At 47.2% G+C, this 10,960-nt stretch overlaps 1 protein-coding gene across 2 annotated transcripts; it reads left to right on the top strand.

The window, feature by feature from the left end:
- The first annotated feature begins 8 nt into the window (after nucleotides 1-8).
- On the top strand, nucleotides 9-10,788 carry LOC130375598 (heat shock factor protein 1-like). Of its 2 annotated transcripts, none has more exons than XM_056582619.1 (14): nucleotides 9-511; nucleotides 1,090-1,198; nucleotides 1,915-2,051; nucleotides 2,870-2,994; nucleotides 3,676-3,751; nucleotides 4,729-4,790; nucleotides 4,990-5,086; nucleotides 5,323-5,423; nucleotides 7,023-7,162; nucleotides 7,656-7,827; nucleotides 8,222-8,327; nucleotides 8,817-8,873; nucleotides 9,011-9,062; nucleotides 9,177-10,788. In XM_056582619.1, exons 1-14 carry the CDS (start codon nucleotides 368-370, stop codon nucleotides 9,368-9,370), a joined length of 1,572 nt encoding a protein of 523 aa, XP_056438594.1. In that variant the 5' UTR covers nucleotides 9-367; the 3' UTR covers nucleotides 9,371-10,788. The 2 variants fall into 2 exon arrangements, with proteins under 2 accessions (XP_056438594.1, XP_056438593.1); XM_056582618.1 differs by having other exon boundaries at nucleotides 8,207-8,327.
- Nucleotides 10,789-10,960: the final 172 nt, after the last annotated feature.

Here is a 10,960-nt window from a genome sequence, read left to right as displayed (position 1 = left end):
TGCACTTATTATAATACGAGACTAGGTTTCCCAAGATTCATTGTTGTGTTTTTAAAAATATTTGGATTTAGATTAATAAATATATATTTTTTGAGACGTCGACGTCATCGAGGCGCGACGCTCCACTACGCACTTCATAGTTTGTTCTTTCGCTCTCGTTTCGTCTCCTAAAGCTTTAGTTTGGTCTTTATTGGTCGCTTCCTCTCCTATCCATAACGTCTACTGAGAGAAGACAATCATCTCCGTTTAGTTTGGGGGTTTCAGTTGCTTTGATCGTCACGTTAACGAGTTTATTTTCGTAGTTCAAACTTAAGCCGCCTAACTCTCCGTAGAGTCGGGGTTTTAAGCTTAGTTTAGTGGATCTGTGATGATGGATCTCCACGGAGGACCAGGAGGAGGAGGAGGACCACCAGGAGTCTCTAACCCTAACCCCAACGTCCCTGCCTTCCTCACCAAACTCTGGATGCTGGTGGAAGACCCCGACACCGACGACCTGATCTGCTGGAGCCCAGTTAGTATAACAGGACTATCACATGACTTTAACGTGACTATTACAGTACCATAACGTAACTATAACGTCACTATAACATCACTATAACATGTCCAACATCACTATAACGTCTCTATAACTTCACCATAACATGACTACAACATCACTATAGCGTCACTACAACATAACTATAACATGACTATACCATGGCTACAACATGACTACATGACTATAACATGTTATAACATGACTACAACATGACTATAATGTCAATATAACATGACTACAAAATTACTATGATTTTACTATAAAAGGAATACAACATGACTAACGATAATATAACATGACTACAACGTGACTATAATGTTACTATACCATGACCACAACATTACTACAATATGACTAAAACATGGCTAAAACATTTCTAAAACATGACTAAAATATGATTACAACATGACTATAACATGACTACAACATGACTACAACATTACTAATTACCAGGCTTCTAATCTAGTTTATTATCAGACTAATTATAATGTTTATTGTGTGTGTGTGTGTGTGTGTGTGTGTGTGTGTGTGTGTGTGTGTGTGTGTGTCAGAGCGGGAGCAGCTTCCATGTGTTGGAACACGCCCGCTTCTCGAAGGACGTTCTGCCAAAGTTCTTCAAACACAACAACATGGCCAGCTTCATCCGCCAGCTCAACATGTGTGAGTATTGTGTGTCTGTGTGTTGTTGATCTCCTAAGTGTGTGTCAGCACGTCATGTGATCCTAACATGTGTGTTGGTCTCCTCAGTGCGTGTCTATATTTGTGGATCCTTATGTTCATATTCAGATTCAGAGTTTATTTGATTACATCTTGTCGTGAACAAGAGTTAATTCTTAGGCTTGGTTCCTCAACCTAGCAGCAGCAATACAACATGATGACAAAGTAAGTACAAATAAGTAAAATAAAAGTAAGAAGCAGCACCACAATAATAAAGAAAGAAAGAAAGAAGGTAACAAGAAAAAATAAAACAGTGATAATAGGTTGTAAAGTGTCCTAGTGGAAAAATTGTGAGTGCAGAAATACCGTGCAAATGACAACAATATGCTGTCATATAATGATATAACAGTTGAGGGTTGACACATAACATGCTTGTCATGTGATCTTTACATTATGTGTCATGTGATCCTAAAATTGTCATGTGATCCCACATTGTGTCATGTCAGCCTAACATGTGTGTCGCGTGATCTTAACATTTTTGTCATGTGATCCTCCCAAGTGTCATGTTATCCTAACACGTGTGTCATGTGATCTTAACATGTGTGTCATGGGATCCTCACATGTGTCATGTGATCCTAGCATGCGTAACTTGACCCTCGCGTGCCTCATGTGATCCTCCCATGCGTCATGTGATCCTAACATGTGTGTCATGTGATCAGACGGGTTCAGGAAGGTGGTGCACATGGAGCATGGCGGGCTGCTGAAGCCAGAGAAGGAGGACACCGAGTTCCAGCATCCCTTCTTCAGCCGAGGACAGCAGCAGCTGCTCGACCACATCAAGCGCAAGGTCCCGCCTGTAAGTCCTCCTCCACCCAGTCCCTCCTCCACCCAGTCCCTCCTCCACCTCTTTCACCCCCCATCCTATATAAGGGCAGGTGCTCCATATAGGAGCGTGCGCCAGGTGACCATATAAGGGCATGTGGGTGGGCGGCAGTAGCGCAGGAGGTAGAGCGGGTTGGCTGGTAGCCAGAAGGTTGCGGGTTTGATTCCACGGCTCCTCCTTGCTGATTGCCGACCCCGCCGTCGTGTTTGAATGAACGGGTCTAATGCTGCGTTTTAATATCCATCCGTCTTGGAGGTCCGAGGACGTTGCCTAGCGACACGCACGAACACTCCGTCGTTTTCCTCGGACGGTGAACTCGCCATCTCGGTTGAACTCAGTGGTGACCGGGCAAAATTCCGAGACAGAATTCAAGATGGCTGCTCCCGGTGTGCCTTGACGTATGAACTGTTTTCATTGTGCTTGGACCACTTTGGTGGTTTAAATGGCAATTTCAATCACTCGTATTACTGCAATACCTTACTGCGTCCGTATCTCTGCCTATGGCCTATAGCCTACCTATTTTGGAGCGCCTGGTCCTCTGCCAATGCTACCGCGACAACAGCTTTCCGGGTGGCGTCCATGTTTTCCTCCAACGACTGTGGGCGTGGCGTCAGATCCGAGATCCGAGTCGGTTCGCAGAGAATACTCAAACGCACCATTAGTCTAAATGTAAACGGTGCTCCAGTTGACTGTATAAGGGCGTGTGCTCCAGTTGACCGTATAAGGGCGGTTGCTCCAGTTGACCGTATAAGGGCGTGTCCCCAGTTGACCGTATAAGGGCGTGTCCACAGGTGTCCTCTGGGAAGCAGGAGGAGGGGAAGGTGTACCCGGAGGAGGTCTCCAAGATCCTCAACGACATGCAGCTGATGAAGGGCAAGCAGGAGAACATCGACTCCAAGATCACCACCATGAAGCAGTATGTCTGTCTGTCTGTCTGTCTGTCTGCCTGTCTGCCTGTCTGCCTGTCTGCCTGTCTGCCTGTCTGTCTGTCTGTCTGTCTGTCTGTCTGTCTGTCTGTCTGTCTGTCTGTCTGTCTGTGTCTGTCTGTCTGTCTGTCTGTCTGCCTGTCTGTCTGGCCGTCTGTCTGGCCGTCTGTCTGGCCGTCTGTCTGGCCGTCTGTCTGTCCGTCTGTCTGTCCGTCTGACTGTCCGTCTGTCTGCCCGTCTGTCTGTCCGTCTGTCTGTCTGTCCGTCTGTTTGTCTGTCTGTCTGTCTGGCCGTCTGTATGTCTTCTATGTTTAAAAGTTTGTTGTATTACACTGGTGGCCAATGAATGTGTGTGTGTTTATATTGTTTGTGTGTGTATAATGTGTGTGTGTGTGTGTGTGTGTGTGTGTGTGTGTGTGTATATTGTTGGTGTGTATAAGGTGTTGTAATGGGTGTGTGCGTGTGTGCATAGAATTGTTTTGGTGTGTGCACATAATGTGTTACGTTTGTGTGTGTGTATATAATGTTTGTGTGTATGTATAACGTGTTTATAATGTGTGTGTGTGTGTGTGTGTGTGTGTGTGTGTGTGTGTGTGTGTGTGTGTGTGTGTGTGTGTGTGTGTGTGTGTGTGTGTGTGTGTGTGTGTGTGTGTGTGTGTGTGTGTGTGCAGTGAGAACGAGGCGTTGTGGAGAGAGGTCGCCACTCTGAGACAGAAACACGCCCAGCAGCAGAAGGTCGTCAACAAGGTACCGTCCTCTACACAGCACTAGTACTACACACAGTAGTACTCTACAGTACTAGAAATACACAGTACTATTCCCCTTTCCCCCCCGGCGGGTGCGTTTCGGACCCAGCGCGCCTCAGCCCAGTAGCGAGGGTGCGGTATCGCCTCAGCCCAGTAGCCAGGGTGCGGTATCGCCTCAGCCCAGTAGCGAGGGTGCGGTATCGCCTCAGCCCAGTAGCCAGGGTGCGGTATCGCCTCAGCCCAGTAGCGAGGGTGCGGTATCGCCTCAGCCCAGTAGCGAGGGTGCGGTATCGCCTCAGCCCAGTAGCCAGGGTGCGGTATCGCCCAGCTCAGTGACGGCTCGCGTTTCCAGCGCCGACGTTACCCTTATGGTTGGGCGGGGTTTAGGCCGGATGGCGATAGCCACAGCAGCTATGTAAGCATCGTGAACTCATAGCAGCCCCACACAGTGTAGCCTGCTAATAAACCCAAGGAAAGAGAAGAACGCGACACAATGAACAAAGAGCAACATTGTACGACGTCCAAGAAGGACGGCAAACTTTTGCGCAACATTTTCTTCAATAAACAAAGCTTTCGCTGTTGTCCAGAGATACATCGCGAGCACTGCGCTTGTTTGTTATTATTCTCCTGTCGCACGGAAGTGCGATCCTGTCGACCAATCAACGGACGGCATGTGTAGCTCGAACTAGCCGGCACCCTTTCAGGCGTCTCAGTACCCCAACGGAGGAGTACAGCGAGACGAGTACGGCCCAGTCCGGGCCACGCCCACTTTTGGCGGTGGAAATGCGACCTGTGCCGCACCTTTGCAGACTGAACCGACCTGCACTCTCCGGGGGATATGCGCCATAGTACTACACAGTACTAGTACTACAGAGTGCTTGTACTATACACAGCACTACAGAGTACTATCACTCTACACAGTACTCTCTCTCCCTCACTGTCTCTGTGTGTGTTAACTGGGTGTCTCTCTCTCTCCAGCTGATCCAGTTTCTAGTGTCTCTCGTCCAGCCGAACAGAGTTATTGGAATGAAGAGGAAACTGTAAGGACTTACTTAAGATATTATACTACAATATACATATATAATACTGCTATAATATGTATATATATAATGATACTATAATACTAGATATAGAGGTATAGAGGTTCTCATGTGATGTCATGAGGTTCTCGTGTGATGTCATGAGGTTCTCTTGTGATGTCATGAGGTTCTCGTGTGATGTCATCTTTTCTCTCAACAGTCCTCTGATGCTGAGTGACTCAAGCTCCACCCACTCCATACCCAAATATAGTCGACAGTACTCCTTAGAACCCCTGCAAGCCACGCCCGCTATATCGGTAAGTCTGTCTGACTGTCTGTCTGTCTGTCTCTCTGTCTCTCTGTCTCTCTGTCTGTCTGTCTGTCTGTCTGTCTGTCTGTCTGTCTGTCTGTCTGTCTGTCTGTCTGTCTGTCTGTCTGTCTGTCTGTCTGTCTGTCTGTCTGTCTATCTCTGTCTGTCTGTCTATCTGTCGCAGACATTTCAACACTATTATTGTGTGTGTGTGTGTGTGTGTGTGTGTGTGTGTGTGTGTAGGCTCCGGCCGGCTCGGTGACTTCCGGCCCCATCATCTCTGACATCACAGAGTTGGTCACGCCCACCTCCACGGAGCTCAGCAGTGATTGGATAGATGCACCGTGAGTATCAATACATCAGCATGATGACTACCTGTCTATTGCATAACATGGCCTCGAGAGTAAGGACATCAGCACTAGTGATGTGCAAATGTGATCACCAGTAATACACCTCTCAGTGCAGCTGTGATCACTAGTGATACACCTCTCAGTGCAGCTGTGATCACTAGTGATACACCTCTCAGTGCAGCTGTGATCACCAGTGATGATACACCTCTCAGTGTAGCTGTGATCACTAGTGATGATACACCTCTCAGTGCAGCTGTGATCACTAGTGATACACGTCTCAGTGCAGCTGTGATCACTAGTGATGATACACGTCTCAGTGCAGCTGTGATCACTAGTGATGATACACGTCTCAGTGCAGCTGTGATCACTAGTGATACACCTCTCAGTGCAGCTGTGATCACTAGTGATGATACACCTCTCAGTGCAGCTGTGATCACTAGTGATACACCTCTCAGTGCAGCTGTGATCACTAGTGATGACCTCTCAGTGCAGCTGTGATCACTAGTGATGATACACCTCTCAGTGCAGCTGTGATCACTAGTGATACACCTCTCAGTGCAGCTGTGATCACTAGTGATGATACACCTCTCAGTGCAGCTGTGATCACTAGTGATGAGACACCTCTCAGTGCAGCTGTGATCACTAGTGATGATACACCTCTCAGTGCAGCTGTGATCACTAGTGATGATACACGTCTCAGTGCAGCTGTGATCACTAGTGATACACCTCTCAGTGCAGCTGTGATCACTAGTGATGATACACCTCTCAGTGCAGCTGTGATCACTAGTGATGATACACCTCTCAGTGCAGCTGTGATCACCAGTGATACACCTCTCAGTGCAGCTGTGATCACTAGTGATGATACACGTCTCAGTGCAGCTGTGATCACTAGTGATACACCTCTCAGTGCAGCTGTGATCACTAGTGATACACCTCTCAGTGCAGCTGTGATCACCAGTGATGATACACCTCTCAGTGCAGCTGTGATCACTAGTGATACACCTCTCAGTGCAGCTGTGATCACTAGTGATACACCTCTCAGTGCAGCTGTGATCACTAGTGATGATACACCTCTCTGTGCAGCTGTGATCACTAGTGATACACCTCTCAGTGCAGCTGTGATCACTAGTGATGATACACCTCTCAGTGCAGCTGTGATCACTAGTGATACACCTCTCAGTGCAGCTGTGATCACTAGTGATACACCTCTCTGTGCAGCTGTGATCACTAGTGATACACCTCTCAGTGCAGCTGTGATCACTAGTGATGATACACCTCTCAGTGCAGCTGTGATCACTAGTGATACACCTCTCAGTGCAGCTGTGATCACTAGTGATGATACACCTCTCAGTGCAGCTGTGATCACTAGTGATGATACACCTCTCAGTGCAGCTGTGATCACTAGTGATGATACACCTCTCAGTGCAGCTGTGATCACTAGTGATGATACACCTCTCAGTGCAGCTGTGATCACTAGTGATACACCTCTCAGTGCAGCTGTGATCACTAGTGATGAACCTCTTAATGCCAGGTGAAGCAATGAGAACACGTATACCACGTATCCTAAGAGAAGACGATGTTCTGTTGCCGTAGCGACAGCCCAGTCATCCTAGTGAAGGAGGAGCCGTCCAGCCCAGATCTGAAGGACACGCCCCTTTCACCCACCACCTTCTTTAACTCCATCCTATTGGACAACGAAGGAGCCAATCCCTCAGCAGCCAATCGGCTATCGGGTAGAGTTGTGTTTACCTCCTCCTCATTCGTTAGATCAATCTGGTATTCTGTTAGTCTATCACTTCCTCCGTAAGGGTGTTTGTTTTTAATGGGCATCTTAAAGCTGGGGCATGTTTCTTATTTCATAAATATTTCTCATTATATCAAATTCTCCCTCCCATAGTCTGTTGCAAGACTATAATAAATCTGTTATGTCTTAATCTGTAAATCGGTTTCCTTATCCGTTAATCCATTTTTTAATCAGTTATTTCATCTCTTAATCCGTTAATCCTCCTGTTAATCGAACTCTCAATCTGTTAATACATCTGTTAATCTGTTAATACATATGTTAATCAGTTAATACATCTATTAATCCAACTCTTAATCTGTGATTACATAATGTAATCTGTTTTTTAATATGTTAATCCATCTGTTCATCTGTCTCTTAATATGTTAATGCATTTTTTTAATCTCTCTCTAAATCTGTTAATCTGTATATCTTTTGTTTTACAGCCAGTCCCAGTATGGAATTAGGCTCCTCCTCCACAGCTGTAGACGCCAACACACAATCACAGCTTCCTGACCACGCCCCCAGACATCCTGACCACGCCCCCAGACTTCCTGACCACGCCCCCAGACCTTCCCCCCCAGAGGAGAGGTGTCTGAGTGTGGCGTGTCTAGACAGGTATAACCAATAAGTATTGTTCTAGTACTATTTATTACTAGTCTTAACCAATGAGTAATGTACTAGAACTATTAATCAATAAGTTCTTTACTAGTCTTATAAATTATTAATATTAAACAATGAGCACTGTACTAGTAGTATTAACTAGTAGTAATAACAAATATGTACTGTACAGTATACTCTAAATGTATATATTTACCATGTGTAGTGGTCTGTATAGCAGGTCAGAAGTCATATTGTAGTATTTATAAATATATGGTAGTATTGTAGTATATATGAATATATGGTAGTATTGTAATGTATATTAATCTATCAGGTCAGAGGTAGTATTGCAGTATGTATAGTATTGTAGTATTAGTTAGTATTAACCATGTTCTAGTGCTCTGTATTGCAGGTCAGAGCTCTCTGAGCACCTGGAGGACATTGACAGCAGTCTGGAGAATCTTCATCACCTCCTCAACGGCCAGAACATCAACATAGACTCCTCCCCCCTGTTTGAGGTGACTCCTCCTTCTCTAACCTAGACCCCTCCCCCTGTTTGAGGTGACTCCTCCTCCTCTAACCTAGACCCCTCCCCCTGTTTGAGGTGACTCCTCCTCCTCTAACCTAGACCCCTCCCCCTGTTTGAGGTGACCCCTTCTCCTCTAGCCTTGACTCCTCCTCCTCTTACCTAGACTCCTACTCTATCCTTGACTCCTCCTCTATCCTAGACTCCTCCTCTATCCTAGACTCCTCCTCTATCCTTCACTCTCCTACATTGAGGGCGCACAGCAGATGCTTTTTACCAAAGCGATTTATAATGATGTGACACACACACACACACACACACACACACACACACACACACACACACACACACACACACACACACACACACACACACACACACACACACACACACACATATTGTGGGTAACTGTGTGTACCTGTGTGTGACTGTGTAATGTTGGTAACTGTGTATATTGTGTGTCTGTGTGTATTGTGTGTAGTTCTTCAGCTCCCCTGGATCGGCCTGTGCAGATTTTGACCTCGACAGTCTGGACACTGTGAGTACACACACACACACACACACACACACACACACACACACACACACACACACACACACACACACACACACACACACACACACACACACACACACGTCCCTAGAAGGCGTGTCCTAACTGAGGCTCTCTTCCAGCTGCTGTCCCCTGAGACTCCAAGAGAGACAGACGGACACTCGGCCTCTGAAGGTAACGTCTGTCTGTCTGTCTGTCTGTCTCTCTCTGTGTGTCTCTCTCTACCTGTCTATCCTCTCTCTACTCTTGATTGTCATGTGACATGAAGGTCATCTCTCATTGGTCCAGGGAAGCAGCTGGTGCAGTACAGCACCACGCCCATCTTGATGCCTGAGCCAATGGGCTGCTTGGGGGGCGTGGCCGACCTGCCCTCTCTGCTGCAGCTCCAGGAGGATTCCTTCTACAGCCCGCCCCTCCCAGAGGACCACCCCTCCGTCTCCACGACAACCACCTCCTCCACCCAGCATCCCAACTTCCTGTAACCACGACAACCACCTCCTCCTCCTCCTCCCAGCATCCCAACTTCATGTAACCACGACAACCACCTCCTCCTTCTCCCCCAAGCATCCCAACTTCCTGTAACCACGACAACCGCCTCCTCCTTCTTGTAACCACCATCTCAAGTATTATTACAGTCTAAAGTAGATTCTACAGTAGTCTATGACAGTGTACAGTAGAGTCTATGACAGTCTACAGTACAGTATATGACAGTCTATAGTGCAGTCTACAGTAGATTCTACAGTAGTCAATGACAGTGTACAGTAGAGTCTATGACAGTCTACAGTACAGTCTACAGTAGAGTCTACAGTACAGTCTACGACAGTCTACAGTAGAGTCTACAGTAGAGTACAGAACAGTCTACAGGACAGTCTACAGTAGAGTCTACAGTACAGTCTACGACAGTCTACAGTACAGTCTACAGTACAGTCTACAGTAGAGTCTACAGTAGAGTACAGAACAGTCTACAGGACAGTCTTCAGTACAGTATACAGAACAGTCTACGACAGTCTACAGTACAGTCTACAGTAGAGTACAGGACAGTCTCCAGTACAGTATACAGAACAGTCTACGACAGTCTACAGTACAGTCTACAGTACAGTCTACAGTAGAGTCTACAGTAGTCTATGATAATCTACAGTAGTGTCCCTCTACTGACATCATGCAGTGGTTGATCTTTTTCTCAGTGTTGATTTCTTGTGTGTTTTGTGTTTCGTTTTGCGTTGGAGCCCCTGCTGTGTGTGGTGTTCTCTTAGGTCCTCAGTGAATATGATGTACATAGCAGAGCATGGAATCTCTACCGCCATGATCTATTTATTTCAATAGTTTGGACAAAAGGACAAAAGGAAGACAGAATCTGGATCTATTTTTGACGTATCGACTCGAGGCTGGAGACCCTAGGGGTCAGAGGTCACACACCGTGTATACAATCTCAGACAGGCCGACTGTCAGACAGGCTGATGGACAGACAGACCGTTACCCATCTTGCCCACTGCACCCGTCTGTTGACGGATCCCATTGACTGCATCGTGGGTCCATCCGTTCCGTTGGATCCGTCGGCTCCGTCAGCAACGGACGGATGCAGTGGGCAAGAGGGGTTAGGCTGTCAATCAGCCGACTGTTCCCATGGCAACCCGTCGGTCCAGTCAGCGGACTGTTCCCATGGCAACCCGTCAGTCCAGTCAGCCGACTGTTCCCATGGCAACCCGTCGGTCCAGTCAGCCGACTGTTCCCTTTGCAACCCGTCGGTCCAGTCAGCCGACTGTTCCCTTGGCAACCCGTCGGTCCAGTCAGCCGACTGTTCCCATGACAACGGGGCTGCAGGGCCGCCGGGGGTGGGCTGTGTTTTAAATAAAGTTGTGTTTTGCATCGACTCCTTGTCGTCCTTCTTCTTCGCTACAAAGTCGACCCGTGACCAGGCAACAGATTTTTCAAATAGACGAATCTTTATTGATACTTTAAACACAACCTGACTAAACAACGACAACTCAGTCAGACACGGAGGGGCGTGGCGTTAGGGGTGGAGCCTAGCGCTAGTGGGCGGGGCCTATAGCTAGTGGGGGGGCTCGGACCTC

Source organism: Gadus chalcogrammus, chromosome 22 (assembly GCF_026213295.1).
Source record: "Gadus chalcogrammus isolate NIFS_2021 chromosome 22, NIFS_Gcha_1.0, whole genome shotgun sequence".
In the NCBI taxonomy this organism is placed as follows: Eukaryota; Metazoa; Chordata; class Actinopteri; order Gadiformes; family Gadidae; genus Gadus; species Gadus chalcogrammus.
The sequence above is the reverse complement of the archived record's forward strand: the minus strand, read 5'-3'. Positions and strand labels throughout refer to the sequence as shown.